General features: G+C 38.3%; 5 protein-coding genes across 8 annotated transcripts; 4 read left to right on the top strand and 1 right to left on the bottom strand.

Moving 5' to 3' along the window:
* The first annotated feature begins 77 nt into the window (after window positions 1-77).
* LOC127798982 (uncharacterized) lies at window positions 78-4335 on the top strand. Of its 2 annotated transcripts, none has more exons than XM_052332643.1 (5): window positions 78-303; window positions 3454-3568; window positions 3672-3761; window positions 3851-3949; window positions 4060-4335. In XM_052332643.1, exons 1-5 carry the CDS (start codon window positions 236-238, stop codon window positions 4159-4161), a joined length of 474 nt encoding a protein of 157 aa, XP_052188603.1. In that variant the 5' UTR covers window positions 78-235; the 3' UTR covers window positions 4162-4335. The 2 variants fall into 2 exon arrangements, with proteins under 2 accessions (XP_052188603.1, XP_052188604.1); XM_052332644.1 differs by lacking the exon at window positions 78-303 and adding an exon at window positions 369-2213.
* A 2185-nt stretch (window positions 4336-6520) lies between these two features.
* On the top strand, window positions 6521-8465 carry LOC127798974 (1-aminocyclopropane-1-carboxylate oxidase homolog 1-like). 2 transcript variants are annotated; one of them, XM_052332633.1, is made up of 3 exons: window positions 6521-7233; window positions 7294-7627; window positions 7983-8465. In XM_052332633.1, the coding sequence occupies exons 1-3, from the start codon at window positions 6698-6700 to the stop codon at window positions 8232-8234; spliced, it is 1122 nt and encodes a 373-aa protein (XP_052188593.1). In that variant the 5' UTR covers window positions 6521-6697; the 3' UTR covers window positions 8235-8465. The 2 variants fall into 2 exon arrangements, with proteins under 2 accessions (XP_052188593.1, XP_052188594.1); XM_052332634.1 differs by having other exon boundaries at window positions 6530-7233; window positions 7306-7627.
* Window positions 8466-11509: 3044 nt separating this feature from the next.
* Window positions 11510-14515, top strand: LOC127798975 (1-aminocyclopropane-1-carboxylate oxidase homolog 1-like). Its single transcript, XM_052332637.1, has 3 exons — window positions 11510-12121; window positions 13448-13769; window positions 14053-14515. The coding sequence occupies exons 1-3, from the start codon at window positions 11586-11588 to the stop codon at window positions 14311-14313; spliced, it is 1119 nt and encodes a 372-aa protein (XP_052188597.1). The 5' UTR covers window positions 11510-11585; the 3' UTR covers window positions 14314-14515.
* Window positions 14516-14633: 118 nt separating this feature from the next.
* LOC127798976 (1-aminocyclopropane-1-carboxylate oxidase homolog 1-like) lies at window positions 14634-16328 on the top strand. 2 transcript variants are annotated; one of them, XM_052332639.1, is made up of 3 exons: window positions 14634-15302; window positions 15520-15841; window positions 15911-16328. In XM_052332639.1, the coding sequence occupies exons 1-3, from the start codon at window positions 14788-14790 to the stop codon at window positions 16172-16174; spliced, it is 1101 nt and encodes a 366-aa protein (XP_052188599.1). In that variant the 5' UTR covers window positions 14634-14787; the 3' UTR covers window positions 16175-16328. The 2 variants fall into 2 exon arrangements, with proteins under 2 accessions (XP_052188599.1, XP_052188598.1); XM_052332638.1 differs by having other exon boundaries at window positions 15502-15841.
* An 848-nt stretch (window positions 16329-17176) lies between these two features.
* On the bottom strand, window positions 17177-18630 carry LOC127799144 (1-aminocyclopropane-1-carboxylate oxidase homolog 6-like). Its single transcript, XM_052332894.1, has 2 exons — window positions 18534-18630; window positions 17177-17745 (listed from the first exon to the last, which is right to left on the bottom strand). Exons 1-2 carry the CDS (start codon window positions 18628-18630, stop codon window positions 17177-17179), a joined length of 666 nt encoding a protein of 221 aa, XP_052188854.1.
* Window positions 18631-19674: the final 1044 nt, after the last annotated feature.

The following is a 19674-nucleotide window of genomic DNA, read 5'->3' as shown; positions in this document are numbered from 1 at the left end:
TGCCGAGTATATATGTACACTCGCGATTACAACACCACGGACTTACTTTCGGACCCCACCCCGCTCCGCTGTTCAAATTTAACCAGTGCAGTGCTTACTAAAGTCCCTCTCTTTCTCTTCTTCTCCTTCATTCACTCCTGGCATCTCTCTCCGAACCGTGTCTTGAACTCTAGAGAGAGAGAGAGAGAGGAAGAAGAAAGATACAGAGAGGTAGAGAGAGAGAGAGAGAGCTTCGATGGCCTTCGTGTCGTTCCTTGGGAGAGTCCTTTTCGCCTCTGTCTTCATCCTCTCCGCCTGGCAAGAGTAAGCTTTTCCTTCACTTGATCAGATCTGCCATTTTCTAACTTATTGAATGTCATTTTGTGTCTTTTTGATTACTTTTCCCTGTATTGCCTCGACGCGTACGTTTTGGTGACATGTTCCGGTTTGGATCGGACAAGTTTGTGATTTTTGTCTCGAGTTTATGATAGCTATGGTGTGAACACTGTAGTTTGCTGGATCTCTCTGGTTTGGACTGAACTTACTCGTTTTTTTTACTCCAGTCATAATTTTGCGGCAGTCAGAATTCTGACTTATTTGCTAGTATATTTCGGCCTTTTCCTTCAGTTTTCAAATTTCTTATTATGCTGTGGTTTGCTGTGTGTTTACACTGTAATGTTTTAGCAAAGCTCTTTGTAGAGCAGATTAACTGATTTAACTTGTGGGATGGAATGTGATTATGGAATTCGTATGGAAGGAGTAAACTGCATTTGCGATGAGTCAGTTGCTCTCGAACGCGGTGATTTCTTCTTTTGGCAAAGTCTTCAGGTGGAAAATTTACAGGTTTCCCCAAAAAGTGGTCTTGGCCTTTTCCTTTGAAAATTCTCAAGCAAAATATTGTGTTTTAGTGGTGCTTATAAGGTTCTGTGACTAATCATCTATCTATATTATATTATGAAGAGGGAGCACCAGTTTGGCGCCTTTTAGGGGGGTTCACATGTTGAGATGACAAATACGCCCTCAGAAATTTTGGTTATTTTTTGTTTCAAGCGATTTTGAGATATGTAGTTACTTATAATTGTATCCCACTATTATTGTTTTTATTAACTTTTTTCTTATGTTTTCAGAGAGAAAAATGTGATAAATAAAAAGAGAGAAAGAGTGTATGAATTCAACATCAGGATTAAGACTTGTAATTTTTGCTATTGTCATAGTGTATCTAACGAACAAAATGTGTGAAGTTAATAAAATATAAAAGGACACTGATTTAGCATTCGTAGTGTCTGTCCTTTACCTCTAGTCAATGTTTAAAGTATTGATTGTGAATGAGGTAGCATCACATTAGTTAGTATTTTTGGTATGTACTCCAAAAGTGGGTGTTTGTTTAGTGTAAAATACTTTCTAATTTTGTTGTTTAATGTTGCGATCAAACAACAAAACTCTAGGGTAAAACAGGATGAGTTCAATCACAGAAAACTTACCTTTGTGTCTGGAAGCATACACACAGATACACACAGAAAATATGAAACGTAAACAGAAAAGAATAAAGGAGAGACAAAGGTTTTTACCGTGGTTCACCTCAAAATGGGACTACGTCCACGTTGAGTTTCGGTGAGAAGAGATCATTGCACTACAATGAAGAACGGAGATTACACTCTCAAATCACTCACAAATACTCTCTGTACACCAATGGTTCTCTACCAAAATGCCCAAATAATCACAAATACAGATTAGAGGCTGATCCTATAGAACCAGAGAACACGAAAAGAAAAACTATACAGTGCATTTATAGATCACGAGAAGGAACCCCCCAAAAAAGTCCTAGTCCGAAGACGACAACTCACCCTCTCTCCCTCTATCTTCCTTTTTCATTCGTCTTATCGTTCATAACTCGAGGAGAGAGCTTAATAGTGATTTTTGACGGCTGAGATGGAGTCTCATAAAGCTTGGATGAGTGGCTGAGATCAGATCGTGCAACAGGATCAATTATTCCAACAGAAAGGCAATCGGGTATCTCAAGGACAGAGCTGATGGTTGCTGCACGTAGCCATCCTATTTGCTAAGTCACACGGCACCGTTTGGTGCTTCAATAACATTATTTAATTACTGGAGCATGTAGCTGTCCTGTATCTGTATTTCATAAAAGAATATAGTTCTTGTTTTGAATCGAGTAAGGGAGGTTTTGCAGAGGAGGAAGTCATGAAGAGACGATCAGATAGAAGTTTTCCTGACTGGTGGGGGTTCTTTTAGTTACTATAAAGTTTGGTATTACAGTTGTTCAAGAAGAATCTGAACTTTATGGCCTCTTTACTTGTGCAACTTTTTTTCAATTTGTTTTCATTTGGATATGATGTCTTTTGCGTATCTTTTTTCTTATGATTTTCTTTTACTGCCATGATCCTCTGATGTTTAATATGAGTGCTCCCAAGATCTGTCTGTTGAAATCAGGGGATGCCATTTTGTTAATAATGTCTGGTTGATTTTATTCTACTTGGTTTCTTTTGTACAAATTCTAGAAAGAACAGAACTCGCAACTTCTAAAATTTTCATTTTTGATGAATCTGAGTTATGATAAGGGGAAGACACTGAGATCAGAGTTTCCCGGTGTAAAATATTTTTGGATCTTCTTTTCAGAAGTTACCTGACAAATGTATTAATCATTTCTTTTTTTCTTTTCTTGGTATTGATAATTTCATTTTGTCCATTCCGTTTTAAGAAACTGGTGGCAGTTTAGAACCAGTTGAAAATCTGCTTCTATTTATTTTTACATATGTTGGGTAACTGGCATTAATACTATTGTGGCTCATATGTGGTGTTAATTTTGGAAAATTATTTTTGCAGAGTTATAGATATTTTATATTTATTTCTACATATGTTGGTGTAGCTGGTATTAGTACTATAATGGCTTATATATGGTGTTAATTTTGCAAAATTTTTGCAGTGATAGATATTGTCTTTCATTTTTCTCTACACATGTCGGGTAGCTGGTATTAACACTACTTTGTCTCATGTATGGTGTTAATTTTGGAAAATTATTGCAGAGTGATACATATTGTTAATTTTGTAAAATTGTTGCGAGTGATACATACTAACTGGCTCGTATATGAATATACTAACTGTTAAAACAATTTCGGAAAATTGTTAAAACTATTTGGCTCATATATGAATGTACTAGCTGGTTCGGTTTGGGTTATAGTGGTTTGGACGAAACTATGCATACCCTTAATGTGATTTGAGGTTTGCTTAGATAATAATTCAAAATTACTTCATCATATTCTGCTTACTACTAGAAATTGCAAGCAGGAAGAAAGGGAAAGGAGGGAAGGCAAGAAACTGTTGTTTGATTGAGTGTGAAGGAGAAGAGAAAAAAAGCAAGTAGGATTAATAACAATATGTAGCGATACATACTATTGTTGGCTAAAAAATGACTAGATGCCCATTTTGTAAAACAAAATTTCCTGTTTCTTCTTGCAGGTTTAACGAATTCGGCATTGATGGCGGGCCTGCAGCAAAGTCCCTGAGACCAAAGTTCAATGTTTTCTCAAAACATGTGTCAATTCAGACTGGGCTGCAAGTGCCGGATGTAGAAGTAAGAAATGTCCCTTTATTCTATCATCATCTATTATTGGGTATATAACCTTACTGCACGTATAGTATTCCAACTCACATCCAAGTTTGAATTATTTTCACAGATCAAATATCTAGTTGCTGCAGCTATAGCCTTGAAGGGTCTTGGGAGCCTTCTTTTCATCTTTGGCAGCTCTCTTGGAGCTTATCTTCTGGTCTGTGGTCTCAACTATTTCATCTTTCTTGTACTTGATTGCGATCAAACTAATCACCTTGTTCATACGATCTTTTCTCCTTTGCGCAGCTTCTACACCAGGCTATTGTTACTCCAATCTTATATGACTTCTACAACTATGATGTTGATAAGAAAGAATTCACTCTGCTTTTCGTCAAGTTTACACAGGTCTGTCTAGTAGGATCGATTTGTCTTCCCATTTTTCTTGGCTAATATCTTCTTTTCCCCCAAAAATGAAACAAACAATTGAAATCAATAATTTCATCTTTTATTTCCAGAGCTTGGCATTGTTGGGGGCATTGCTTTTCTTTATCGGCATGAAGAACTTAATACCACGGAGGTTTAGAAAGAAGGCCCCAAAAACTACCAAGACAGCTTAGAAAAGAATACTATGCCCCAGTCCTTGGTTGCTCAATGATACTCTATCCCAATGCTGCTCCGGATGCAGTTTCCTGTTATTCATTTTCTTTTCTCCGTGTTCATCATCTTTCTTTGTAACATTTGGTGAAGTTCTAATTGGGTTTTATGGAAATTTTGAATCTAGTTCTGGGGGATATGTAACTTGCGAGAAAAAAAAAAAAGGTTTAATTTTGTTCTTACCTAAGTTTTTTGTTTCTTTTTTTTTTTGGTGAGAGATCAAGGTCAACATTGGTATGCTGCTTACATTTCCATTGCCTGTTGGCGGTCTTATCTCATCTCGGGGCAGATAACGATGGATTGGATATCTGCCAAGTGGCTTTACTGATTTCAATCCCAAAACTGGGATTGTTCGTCTTCAAGACCCAAATGAACACGATAAGGAATTTTGACAGTGAGCCAATTGTGTGGGGCTAATTTTAAAATAAGATATGCGGTTCGCTGTTTAATGTATGTTGTTGTCAAGGTTGAAGCTAACTTTGATGGCCTTGCAGTTGCAGCTCTCTTACCGCTTTGGTGAGGGAGAATTGCTGGACCGCATGCTTGTCTTTGTCGGCAGATCAATGGGAGGACCACTAGGCTGGGGAAAATAGGAGACTGTATCTAGACAAATATCGAGCGGTGTGGTGCCCCTTTTATCTAGACAAATACAATCATCGTGGACCGCAGACGAGATGTAAAATACGACTTCATTAAAATAACACATTCACCCTTCCTTTGCTTTTAATCCTCGCCAAACAATTTATTCTCCTTTGTCATCCTCCGAGTCAGTTGGGCGGATTGCAGTGGATCTCTTATCCCAACTCTCCCACGGTGGTAGCTCTGGAATGTGGCTGCCATTGCCCATTGACCTTTATACTCTTTATTCATTCATTTATTTATCTATCTATTTTCTGATCATTTCCCAACTAAAAAAAGTAGTGGCTCGATTGCAGCTTTTGGAATCTGTGTCTTTGACATTTTGGTTTCTATAAATAATTTTTGCTATTTTTTAAAATAATTTTGGAGTAGTCTTGTAATAGTTTAGTTTTTCTTTTTATAAATTATAGTACTTTTCAAAACAATAAATAAAAAAATAAAAATCTTTAAGTTGTTTAAGCAAGGGAAAATGTTATATTGTATTTCTTGAGTTACACCTTCAGCTACACAAAAAAGAAGCTAAAATGACAAAATTATTCTCACTTATTTTGCAAAATTGCAAAGCTCTTTCCTATTCTTCCTCTCTCCCCCTCACTCGGTGACCCCATGGCCTCCACCTCTCTCCCCCATTCCCATGGTTGCCTCTAGCAACTATCCATCAGTGCCATCTTATCACTACCTTTACCTCATCTCTTGTGCGCGGCCACTATTGCATCTTCAACGGTAGTTGACGTGCGAGAAGTGAGGCGGTGTGAGGTGACGGGGCAAAGGCAATGATAGGATAGCAATGACGGGCGATTGGAAAAAGGGAGAAATGAGAAAGAAAGTGGCCATAAGTCGCTAGGTGAGGGAAAATAGATTTGCATAGAAGAGATTAATATTTTTGTCATTTTAATGTGTGTGTGGCCTTTCCTGTAGCCCAAATAGTACAAGTGGCATCATTCTTAAGCAAGTGCCTTCTAAAATTCAAGGAAAATACTACTTGTACAAAAAGGTCGACAAACACATGTTAGAATGACAAAAATACATTTCACCCAATTGCAAATTCATCACCCTTACCCTTGGCTGCCTCCCTTCTCCTTTCTTTCCCCTTCTCATGGACACCTCTAGCAATTGTCGTCTCGCCTCGCCTCGTTACTGTCTCGTATCGCCTCGCCACTTGTCTTGCCTCTTGTTGTTGTCGCCTCGTCGCTACATCCTCACTGCTTGGCTGCTGTAGTCTTGCGTTGATCGGGCTTCGTCCGCGATGGAGCCTGATCGTTTCATCTCGAATACTAATGAAGCTTGGGTTTTATTCACCACGGATAAAGGAGAGAGAATAGAGGGAACGTGGGAAATAGGTGGAGTTTTTTTGTTATTTTATATGTATGTTTAAGGTTGTGTGTAACGTTGTATGTACATGTTGCAGTGTTCAAAGATTTTTATCAAAAAAAATACTATTAATATATCATTGAGTTACACCTTGAGTTATATAATGTATTTAAAATATTTAAAATATACTTCACTTAAGACAATGAGATGAGGTGGTAAGATATATAAATAAACAAGAGAGATGTGAGATACAAAGAATAATTTTATCATTTATAATTCATTGTTTAGTTTAAGTGTAGTGTATCTGGGAGCAATAGAATATACTTTTACCAATCTTTCTCAACTGGGTCCCATGTATCTGGCAGGCAGGCAGACACACTAGTGCATAATTCCATCCATCGCATCCCCACATCTTGTTTTTCACTTTGATTGCCCAACTCTTCATTTCCACTTGTTAACACAAGAACTACACATACCGCTTCGATTCCACCAAATTTAGCCCAAAAGTTCAGTTTCTAGGATTGAATTCCAAAACCTTCCAGAGCGAACATGGTTGCTTCATCTGCGAAAACAGATGCAGCAAACTACGACCGAGCAAGTGAACTGAAAGCTTTCGACGACACCAGGGCCGGCGTTAAAGGCCTTGTTGACGCCGGAGTCGCCGCCGTCCCTCGGATATTCATTCAGCCACCAGATGATCATCATGACAAAATCCCATCAAAACCCACCGGAAGCCCGTTCATTTTTCCAATCGTCGACCTTCATGGAGGCGACGGAGATCCAGTCAAGCGCAGGGAGGTGGTGGAGCAAGTCCGGGAAGCGTCCGAAACATGGGGCTTCTTCCAAGTGATCAACCATGGCGTCCCTGAGGCTGTGTTGGGGGAGATGATGAATGGAGTCCGCAGATTCTATGAGCAAGACAGCGAGGTGAAAAAGCAGTGGTACACAAGGGATTTAACAAACCCTTTTGTGTATAACAGCAATTTTGATTTGTATAGCGCGCCGGCGGCTAACTGGAGGGACACTTTCTACTGTCCCATGGCTCCCAAGTGTCCAGATCCAAAGGACCTGCCTGATGTCTGCAGGTTTGTTATTTTCATTGATCATTGAATGATAGCTTAGGTGCTATACATAATATATCCTAGTTTACGTTGCAGAGAAATTCTAATGGATTACTCGGAGGATGTAATGAAGCTAGGGAAATATTTGTTCAAGCTATTATCAGAAGCTCTTGGGCTCAAGCCAGACCAATTGATAGACATGGGGTGTGCTGAGGGGCTTAATGTTTTGTGCCACTACTACCCAGCTTGCCCACAGCCAGAGCTAACCCTAGGCACCAGCAAGCATGCTGACAATGACTTCCTCACAGTGCTTCTGCAGGATCACATTGGAGGCCTCCAAGTTCTTCATCAGAACCAGTGGATTGATGTTCCTCCCACTCCTGGAGCTCTTGTGGTCAATATAGGAGATCTTCTGCAGGCAAGTCTTTGATTTACTTACTCTCTTTTGCTTCAGGCAGAGTCACTGACCAAGTAAATATGCTCTTGTCGCAAGACAATCCTCCAAAGTACAGGAAAACCACTGTCAAAGAGTGCACGCTTCACTTATTTGCCAGGGGCCTTGACGGCACCTCTGTCCTCACTCACTTCAAGCTCTGAACTTCGGGGCTTCTCCTGAGGCAGCCATTAGAACCCTGCATTATATTAGAAGCTAAATTCAAATAGTGGATTCAGTCTTTGGTCCAAAAACTGATCATTGAAATGGAATTGAAGTTTTATCTTGCGAGTTACATGCATGGAATGACATTAACTGGGTTTTGTGTTGGGGCTTTCAGCTGATTTCAAATGACAAGTTTATAAGTGTTGAGCACAGAGTATTGGCAAACAAAGTTGGTCCAAGAGTTTCAGTGGCATGCTTTTTCAGCACAGGCTTTCTGCCATACACGAAGCTTTATGGGCCCATCAAAGAGCTGCTATCAGAAGACAATCCTCCAAAGTACAAGGAAACTACTGTGAGAGATTACGTGCTTCACTTCTTTGCCAAAGGCCTTGATGGCAACTCTGCCCTCTCTCATTTCAGGCTCTGAACCACTTGCCATCTGATGATCAAAACCTCCAGTTGCCCTTAAACTGAAATAGATAAGGCATTTGATCGCGGATTAACTAATTGCTCTTAATCAATTGTGTGGGCTATTGACTACATAAAGAGATGATGGTATGTCACATCTTATATAAATATGGATAAAGACTCAATTCACTTCACCGATATGTAACACTTGCTTCGATAGATTAAATAAAGAATCCCTTTCAAAAGTTTAGCTTGGTAGTAATTGGTGGTTTAGTTTGTGTGGAAGATATATTTTTAAATTAAAAAATGTATTTTAATAATACAAATACATTCTAATTATTATGCTTTACGATATAAATGTCAATCTGGTATTTATTTTGATTCAATCATGAACCAAACACACTTGAATCCAAATTATCTGAGTTTATCTCACACAGAAAAGAAAAGGATGAGTCATCGTCATTGCAAACCAAACCATGAAAGGGGGAGAGAGCTCCACGGGCATAGCACGATTAGTTCTCAGGTAATAGATTGTACCCAAAGATGCAGGTTCGAGTCATGACAGTCGCAGTGTGGAAGTTTCACCCTCCTGTGAAGGTGATTCCTTATGGGCACCATATATTATATCTCCTACCTGGTGCGATGCCATAAATCGTGATTAACCCCTCTCACGTGCCTGGGGAGCTCTTAAGGTGAGGAATTTCAACTTTACACTCAAGAAAATGGGAGAAAGAAAAAAAAATAAAGTATAAGGATATTTTGATTATTTTTCAATATTTAAGTAAGAGAAAATTTTAGCATAATACTAAATTTGAGGAATACTTAATATATTTTTTCAAATGTCAAAAGTAGTTCTTGTAATTATTCTAAACATTAAGGGTATTGTGTGTAATTTTTTCTTAACCTAAATTGAATAGAGATTTGGGATAATTTAAATTTAAATTAATTTAATTATAGTCATTTTTACGTAGGGATGTCTTGACAATTTTAAAAAGAATCATGTTAAATGTATAATTTTTTTGGACATTGAGCTATATAAGGGAGTATTATGACCAAAATATCCTGTACCTCATAAGTGACTTTTTTGTTATTGGTACACCTTTATGTAATCCAAGATGTATATAAAGGTATACCAATAGCATTTTCCTTTTAAAAAAGCTCATAAACTAATTTTGTGAAAACAAAATTCAAGAAGTGTTTGAACTAACGACTCTAAATTTTAGAGAATGTACAGTTAATTTATTTAATATTGTAAGTAACAACGGAGATGTCAGTGCTAATTTAAAATAATTTTAAAAAACATATTTAGTAAAATATAAAGTGAAAAAATTTTCTAAACCAAAAATACAAAATTTAAGAAATATACAATTAATTTACCCTAAAACAAAAAAGTGCTTCAACTCTCGACCTATGCCTATGACGCACGAAAGTATATCGAGGGTACGATTTTGATATTCTTAAAATGTTTTTATTTTCGAAATGTCAATCATTTTTAGATCATTTCGTAATTGTTGACACATATTTTTGTAATATCTTGGATCGAACGATATAAAAGTTCGGGACAACTTACCTTAATGGGCCTACGTGAACTTCCGAGGGGTCACCCATCCTTGGGTTTCCTCATGTCAAACACGCTTAACCCTGAAGTTCTTTGCCTGTATTCAGTCCAAAAGATATTCAACTGATGTTGTTTCTTTCCTTATTTATTCTCGATGTATCCTACCATTCTCTAGACTCTTGAGGTATTACACACATCATGTCATCATGAGCCCACAGCCATAGGTCAGCTCATAGCTCTCGCCTTTCGATGGCCAAGAGCCCTACCGCACTTGTAAGCCTCTTAGTTTCCCTCTGAGTAATCGAGGTGGGACAAACTCGGTGCATCTATAGTAATATTAGAAAAAAATTGAAAACTCATTTCTAATTGAGAGACTTTTTAATCCATAAAGATGTTAGAAGCAAAAAAAAATTTCATTTCTAACTCAATATTTTTAATTTTTTCTGAAATTTGTTTCTAGAATTTATTTGAAGAAATAATATAATTTATTTTTATTTTTAAATTAAATAATTAGCTTTTATAATTTTATATATTAAAATTATATTTCTAAAAAAGCTCCTATATCTTTTATTTATGCATTTTCCCCTTATTATTTCTATTTTCTTACTTTTAAAAAAAATATTATTTTCCTATTCTCATTTTATTTCGTATCTATTTTTTTTTTCTTTTCCATATAACCTAGCCCTCGGCAGTTCTTTAATTTTCGCCTTTCTGCGTAACTGGTTGGAGGTTAGGTATGAATGCAAAAGCCCAGAAAATAAAAAGGGAAAGAAAAAGGGAATGGGATGAGAATTGGGCCAAGAAAGAAATATTTGGGCCCGGGCTTTGTGCTGCCATAGTCCAATATGTAATAAAGCGCAATTGGACTTAAATCCCAATATCCTTCCCTCCCATACCATGATAACTAGGCCTGATTAAGTTAATTAAGCACTAATTAATTTAATTTAACAAAATAAAAAAGAAAATCATGTACATGATATATCATGATATATATTATTTGTCTTATTTTATATTTATTTTATTCATATTTATTGCGTTTAAGAAAATAAACCTATATCTAAAGATAAATCTAAATTTAAGAAAAGAAGTTCACAGTCTATCGAGAAACTAAAGTAGTAGACTCTCAAGGATCTTTAGTATGTGAGAGACCTTAGTCCACGAGTGATCTCATCTCGAGAGAGATTCAAGAGAGACTCACAAGGGATTTCAATATGTGAGTGATCTCATTCGGAAAGCTCTCTTGTACCTTTGAGAGATCTTATTAGAAATTTATAAGTTACTTGTCAATTGTTATTCGAGAGTCTCCAATATTTTTCCTTATAAATCTAGAAGAAAGATCGAAATACTCCTCAAATGATGTTATCCTTTAGTTATTTTGCTTTTTAGAGCCATCCTCATGATTCGGATATGCTAAGAATCTTACTGAAATTTTAATTCTATTTCAATCATGAGATTGATATAAAGCATTGGAGAGTTTCTAGGTTACCTCACCCTTACTTCAACTGGTTTTTTTCTTTATAAGTAAGTTTCTCAAAGACTGTGAGAGATATTTTCTCGTATAAAATAATTTATTATTATATATTGATAAGATTTGATCTATTATCCACGTAAGCAACAAACAAGACCCCGGGGGGCGCGTAACGCCACGTCAAGTTAACAAGAAGGGGTGGGCGAAATGGGGGTTTCACGTCAAGGGGCAACATAATTTTGTAATACACGGAGTATATTATACAATTTTGTGATGTTTCGTGGGATTTACACTATCTTTGGTCTGGTTGCTGGTAGTATCTTCCCCTCCTCGGCGAGAAAACAATGGTGGTCACAAGCAACGGCGAAGGAGGAGTTCAGCCAAAAACTGATAGGAGAAGCGAGCTCAAGGCTTTCGACGATTCGAGAACCGGCGTGAAGGGCCTCGTCGACGCCGGAATCACAAAGATCCCGCGTATATTTCTCCACGACAAAGCCCTTCTTCCTCACAAGTCCGCCTCTGGCGAATCCCGCTTCGTTGTTCCGATCATTGACTTCGAACCCATTAACTCAGGACAAGAACGGCGCCGTGAAATTGTGAAGAAAGTGAGAGACGCCTGCGAAAACTGGGGATTCTTCCAGGTGATTAACCATGGAGTTCCGACGAGCGTTTTGGGGGAGATGATTGAAGGGGACCGTAGATTCCACGAGCAGGACGCTGAGGTGAAGAAGCAATTCTATTCGCGTGATGTTACAAGGAAGTTCATATACAATAGCAACTTTGATCTGTTCCAAGCGCCGGCGACTAACTGGAGGGATACCATTTCTTGTGTTATGGCTCCTCAGCCTCCTCATCCTGAAGAGCTTCCTGCGGTTTGCAGGTAAATGATTCTTTTATTTTTTTTGATAATAATTACTAGACAATCGATGGTATTACTTACAAGATCCATCTGTGATCTCTGGGCTTCTACGCTCAATCCTCCCCCCTCCCCCCCCCCCAATAAAAAGTTGAGCTTTGGTATTACTTACAAGATCCATCTGTGATCTCTGGACTTCTACGCCCAATCCTCTCCCCCCCCCCCCCCCCAATAAAAAGTTGAGCTTTCACAGATACGGTGGTCTACACCATTTCTGACCATTATCATCGTGCATTCTTTTGGTTAAGCAAACAATTGAATTTTCCTATTTGGAGATCAATCCCATTTGCCCCACAAAATGGCCTGTATTCTGGACTTTGTGGGTCAACAAATACGCTTCGGACAAGGCCAAAACTTCCACAGTGCCGGCTAAGGCCTATGCCTGTGGCCCCTAAAAAGGTAGGCAAGTGAGGAAAAATTAATTTATTTTAATAAAAAATATATGAAATAGTATATTTCTTGCATTAATTTGATTTAGCACAAAAATGTCTACCTAATTTAACAATCTAAATTAATAAATAAATTTATAATTATAATTAGATAAATTACTATTTTGTTATATTTATAAATTAAATTTATTATAATCTATTTCTTTTCTTGAACATTGGATAAGATAAGATATCTGATTTATTTCATCTAATTTTTAACAAATTCTAATTTATATACTTCATGTGTCAATGATAGATTTAATTTGATTTTTAGTATAAATAAATCTAATCTATTTATAGATTTGAACCTACTCTTCTTATAACACCCAATCTAATTAGAGTGTTTTCATAATTTAAAGAAAAATGATTTAAAACTTAAATTTTTTCTAAAATATGACATGCTCTTTAATATTAATTGTTTTAAAAACATTACTTGTAATACTAAATTTTATAAAAATAAGTAATTTTTTTTCTAAATGCATGAATAATTTATAAAATACTATTAATCGTTCTGGTTACTGTAGTTCCAGCATAAATAAATTTTTTAAAATTAAAATTAATAAAATCTTACATATGTTTGATTATGTTATAAAAAAGATTAAACAATTTAGTTATATTGTCAATTGAAAAAATTTACTTTTTAAACTTGAATATAAAAATTTAATTAATAATTTTACATTTCAAAAAAATAAGATTTTTTTAATATTTTTTATTATTTATTTATATTAATAAAAAATCACTAAGATAATTGTCGCCTAGGCCCCATCTAGTCTTAAGCCGGGCTTGAATTTCCATATACCGAAGCGTTTAATTATGAAGCTGCATTTGTAATTGGTTTTCGTCAATTGTTCAACACTTGCAGAGACATACTGAAAGAGTACTCGGATTACATTTGGAAATTTGGGTTCACTCTGTTAGAGCTGCTTTCGGAGGCCCTGGGGCTCAACTCTAATCACCTCAAGGACATGGACTGTGGTGAGGGGATGTTTGTTGTTGGCCATTACTACCCAGCTTGCCCAGAACCAGACCTGACTCTTGGCACCAGCAACCACACAGACAGTGGCTTCGTCACTGTGCTTTTGCAAGACCAGATGGGTGGCCTCCAAATCCTTCATCAGGATCAATGGGTTGATGTTCCCCCTTTGCCTGGCGCTCTTGTCATTAACATTGGAGATCTACTTCAGGCAAGCCTACTTCATCTCCATCTTATCATTTCTATGAATTATAATGAAGTACAGTCTAATGGTGCCCTTAGGCACAAAACTCTGCATAAAACAAGGTCAGCAGGGTAAGGTCGGGTCGGGTCGGGTCACGCTCAGCCTGTTACCATGATTTACTTTATGGGAAGAAAGCTTTTCTCTTAAACCTGAACATTCTATTGCATAAGCAACATCTTTTAGTTATCTTGTTTATGCTGATATATTTTACTGAGACTTGATTCTACTAACTTACTAGTTTCTCATGCAGTTAATCACAAATGACAAGTTCAAGAGTGTCAACCACAGAGTTGTAGCCAAAAATGCAGGTCCAAGAATGTCAGTAGGAAGCTTTTTCAGAACACATTTCCAAGAAGGGGTTACCCCAAGAGTTTATGGGCCAATCAGAGAGCTGCTTTCAGAAGATAATCCTCCAATTTACAGAGAAACCAGCATTAAGGAATACCTCTCGCATTATTACAACAAAGGGCTCGATGGAACCTCCCTCTCACCTTTCAAGCTCTGCCACTAGGGTTAATTTGCTCTCTGTTTCATTGCTAATTCCAAGTCTTTGTGGCTACTACCATTGAAGTCTTGTGATCAAACATGTAATTTGGTGGAACATGTTATTAATCTTTTTCCAGAACAGGATTAATCTGTTACTAGTAATATCCTACAAAACTGAGTACCCACATGAAACTTGGTTTTCGAAATATCTTTTTTATTTATGTTAACTGATGTAATTTAAATAATATTGGGTTGATGAGAAGGTTTGAATTCAATGTTTTATCTGCTCTGATACGAAGTTGAATCGTTAATTATCATCTAATTTGAAACTTTAAACTGTTAGGTTGAGAGTTTATTTTATTTTTGCTGTCATGTGATCAAAGAGATGGTTGAACGAGAAAGATGTTAAATCAGGGAACAAAACCGAGCGACACTCCACAATTCAATTAATAAAAGACGTCTCTTTCTCTTTCTCTTTCTCTCAGTAAAGGCGCCCGTGATGGCCTTCGCCGTCAGACCTTCGCTGGACTACGACCGATCCGAAGACCTAAAAGCCTTCGACGAAACAAAGGCCGGCGTCAAAGGCCTCGTGGACGCCGGCATCGAGAAGATCCCGAGAATATTCGTCCGCCCCGCCGACGAACTCGCCCGCGATTACCCAATTTCCGACGCCCACCTCATGATTCCGGTCATAGACCTTGGGTTGCCCACTTGCCGGCGATCCACAGTCGTCGAGGCTGTCCGGCGGGCTTCAGAAACACTGGGATTCTTCCAGGTGGTGAACCACGGGATACCCACCAGCGTGCTGGGGAAGATGCTCACGGCGGCTCGTGGGTTCCACGAGCTGCCCAAGGAGGTTAAGATGGGATTCTACACGCGCGAGGAAGAGAGGAAAGTTAAGTTCAACAGTAATTTTGATCTGTACCAGTCACCGTCGGCTAATTGGAGGGACACCCTGTTCTGTGTCATGGATCCTGAGCCTCCTATCCCGGAAGAATTGCCACAAATTTGCAGGTACGTATTATCTCTCTCTCTCTCTCTCTCTCTATATATATATATGTTTATGTTTATAAAAAGATTCCCGTTTCCAAGACTCAAAGAGAATCGTATTTGTACGCAAAAGGATATGCAAGAGGCTGTTTTCATGATTCGAACCAGTGAAGCTAGAAAATGCCTTAGTTTATTGAACTAATGTGGGCTTGATGTATTACAGTGTGTTATTGAAACGCAGAGATATAACAATGGAGTATTCAAAGCAAATAAAGAGATTAGGGTCAAGTTTGTTTGAATTACTATCTGAAGCACTTGGGCTCAGAGCTGACTGCCTTACGAGCTTCGATTGTGCAAAGGGCCATGCAATCCTGTCTCACTATTACCCAGCATGCCCAGAGCCTGAACTCGCCATGGGCACAAGCAAACACTGTGATCCTGATTTTCTAACCATCTTACTTCAAGATGACATTGGTGGACTCCAAGTCCTCCATGAAAACCAGTGGATCAGTGTTCCTCCTGTTCCCGGCGGTTTGGTTGTAAACATCGGGGATCTCTTACAGGTAATTTGATTTTCTCTATGGTGCTACTTCTGATGCTATTTTGATGCCTTTTTCTTCTCGTCTTTGCAGCTCATGTCTAATGACAAATTCATGAGCGTTGAGCACAGAGTACTCGCAAACCATGTAGGACCGAGAGTTTCTGTGGCATGTTTCTTCACCCCACATCTTTACCCATCGACAAGGATGTATGGACCCATCAAGGACTTGTTGTCCGAAGATAATCCGCCCATATATAGGGAAACATCGGTGAAGGATTTCATTGCATATTATGATTCAAAAGGGCTTGATGGGAACTCTGCTCTAACCTATTTCAAGTTGTCAAGGTCATATTAAAATTAGTATGGTTTCAAGTCTAGTTTAGGCCTTCAAGTAACGTTGTGTAAGTGCAATGTATATTGTGTATCAGTCGAGAATGTACACTTCAATCTATTATTATTTGGATTAACAAGTGGAAGGTTTCAGTTCAATTCAGATTTGTGCAGATTCTTTAGTTATTTGTTCTTATAGTCTTGAATTAAGTCACAAATGGAAGGTTTCGTTTGCTCACTGAGAGGAACTTGGCATTAAGTAGAGACCATAATTATTTCAGGATGAACATGAGTCCACGTTGATTCACCGCGATTCGTTTATCTACACTGAGAAAGTAAACACGATTTCAAAGGAAAAGAAATAAAGAGGAAGTATACAAGAGAGTTTTTATGTGGTTCGACTTGAACGATACCTAGTCCACGACTGTTCCTATAGTTATTCTAGAAGAGTAACAATATGTTATTGTTTTTTTGTTCTCCATACAATGATTTTCGACCCCTATTTATAGCGAAGAGTATTTACAATTGAGTTAAAATTCTAAAATAAGAAAATATTATCACATTGATAACGCTTCCCTATCTGCTTCCTTCTAATCATGAACGGATTCTGTTTTAGTAGAGATTTGATTTGTTTAAAATCGGGAAAGATGACTCATTCTCCAATTAGGTTATTGAGAATCTCCGATAAACTCGCTCCTATTGCATTACACGAGCTTAGCAGCCTTGCGAGGAGTCGAAGACATAGCTTGTTGTTCATGCCATTTTGCGACTAGGAATTGATTTAAGCGACCTGCGAGCTCTCGGCCCATAATCATGTGGTCTCCAAAATACCGATATCAACATGCAAGGCAAAGCATCGAGTGCAAAGAAATGAAGACTCTCTCTCACACAGCTTGAGATGTTCGCGTGATGAGATTCCAAGCTCTTCAGCATAGTAGCGAGTCATGAAATCTTTGATGGTGGTTCCTCTGTAGATTGGGGGATTGTCTTTCGATAGCAATTCTTTGATTGGTCGTAAATTCTTGCCCTATCGCTCCGACATGTAAAGACCATACATTGTATCCCTCCAGCTAGCAGCCTTGGATGAATACATGTCATGGTTGCTGTTGTAGAAGAACCTCTTCCCCATATCCCGGGAAAAAAACCACTTCTTCACCTCCCCATCTTGCTCGTGAAACCAGTGAGCCCAGTCAATCATTTCGTCTAGAACTCTCACCGGAATACCATGATTTATCACCTGGAAGAATCTTGAGCTCTCGCAAGCGTCTTTGATCTTACCGACGATCTCGTCGCACTCGGCTTTGCCTTGGTTGATGGCTTCCATGTTTATCGTTGGAACGCTAATGTCGATACTGGCTTTGTGAGGGGAATAGTCGCGTGCTGGATCTTCAAGCTCGCTCTTATCAAAGATGAAAATGCCGACAACTCTGGTGATTTCGATGTCAACAAGCCCTTTCACACCGGCCATTGAGTCGTCGAACGCTTTCAGAGCAGCTCTCTGATCGTAGCCATTGTCGCTGGCTTCACCAGTCGCTACCGTTCCAGCTCCCTTTTCCTTTGAAACCCTCTTTTGAGGATAAAGAGGAGGATAAACACCTTCTCAAACCCAGGGAAGAGGACGACCTAAAGACTCTCGTTTTGACGGTCCAGTCTCATAAATATGTATATAATGCAATACAATAATAATATTAAAGAATAATGTTATTTGTACATAGCATCGTGTTACATGTACCGACAAGATGTACAAGTTTGATGATTGAATCAAACTTCATCCGATGATGAAGTCTGATTGGACTTCATAAATCCGATTTCATCATCAATCATCGAGCTTCATCAATCATGAAGCCTGGTCGGGCTTCATCCAAAGGCGATAGTGAGAAATTAGGTGAGAGCATTTTTGAATTTTGGCACATTCGATCATTCTTTTGGCAACCCATTTGTTTGTACATGTAGCATTTTTCTTGTACATAGGATTTTTACAAATGGGTTTACAGAGATTTAAAAGACTATTTTGCCTCTTCATCTCTTCTCACAATAACTATTTTTAATTTTGGCACATTCGGTCATTCTCTTGGTAACTCTGTTGTTTGTACAAGTAGTATTTTCCTTGTACATAAGGTTTTTACAAATGGGTTTACAGAGATTTAAATGCCTATTTTGCCCTTTCCTCTCTTCTCACAATGACCATTTTACCTATTCCTTTCCTCTCTCTCCCCTTCCCCCTTTAGCACTGCCTCTCACAACCTTCCTCTTGCTGCTAATCACTGCCTCTCATTCGTCGCTCGCGCAACATCCTTTCCTGACCGATCGCTGCCCGCCTCACCCTCGTTGCTATCCAATCGTGCATCGCCTGCTGCATTCTCGCCTAACCAATTGTTGCCTACCTCGCCCTCGCCCTTGTTGCTCGCCGACTGCTGCATCCTCGCTTGATCGATTGCTGCCTACCTCGCCCTCGCCCTTGTTGCTCGCCGACTGTTGCATTCTCGCCTGATCGATTGCTGCCTACCTCGCCCTCGTTGCTCGCCGACTGCTGCATCCTTGCTTGGTTGATTGCCGCTGCGAGAGGTGAGACGGCTAGGTGAGGATGCAACAGGTGGTGAGCGGAAATGGCGAGGCAAGTGGCAACAGTTAATCAGGCGAGAATGTAGCGACGGACGTTGAGTGGCTAGTGCGAGGCAACGACGGGCGACAAAATGAAGGCGACGACGAGAGAAAGGTTGTGAGAGGTGGTGCTAGAGGGGAAATGTGAGAGAAAGGAGTGGGTGCTAAAGAGGGAAGGGGAGAGAGAGGAGAGGAGAGGAGAGAATGTCGCGATAAATCCTCAAATTTATCGCGAGAATATTCACCTTTAAACTTCCCTATAAAACCCTCCTAACTCAATATTAAATGATGCCTCAATAATTAAAATCTAATCCTCATTGACTGCCACCACGTGAACCATACCTTTGTTAGTTGGATGTTTATGTATTCATATATGTTATATTCTGTATCGTATTATTATAAATATATATATATTAATACATAAATATTATTAACATTGTTATTGTTCCATCTTTATGTCATTTTTATTTATTTATTTATTTATTAAAGAGGTGATTAGTGCCATGCACATGCCAAAAAAAGAAATCAAAATTTTAAATAAAGTGAGATTTTAATATAATAATTAATTTTTATTTTTTAAGTAAAATAGATTAAGGGTAATTTTTGAAAAATATACTTTTCCACCTAAAAGATGTTTAGGACAATAAAAACTTTATAATAAGAACTTTATAATTTCGTACACACTTCCTAAAATGGAATAATTTTAAACATAAAATCAATTCCATGCGGATGCGGTCAATATAATAATACTTTGTTCTCTATTCGGCTTACAACTGTACATCTAAAACACACATATTTGATGGAAAAGCCATCATCCTTAACCTAGCTACACTTTAACCTAGCTAGATATATATGGTTAAAAAACTATCCCCCTCCATTCGAATCCACTGGTTTGCCAGCTGAAACTCGTTGAAATCTAAACTT

This window comes from Diospyros lotus, chromosome 4 (assembly GCF_014633365.1).
Source record: "Diospyros lotus cultivar Yz01 chromosome 4, ASM1463336v1, whole genome shotgun sequence".
Lineage (NCBI taxonomy): Eukaryota > Viridiplantae > Streptophyta > Magnoliopsida > Ericales > Ebenaceae > Diospyros > Diospyros lotus.
This window is presented reverse-complemented; position numbering and strand designations above follow the sequence as displayed.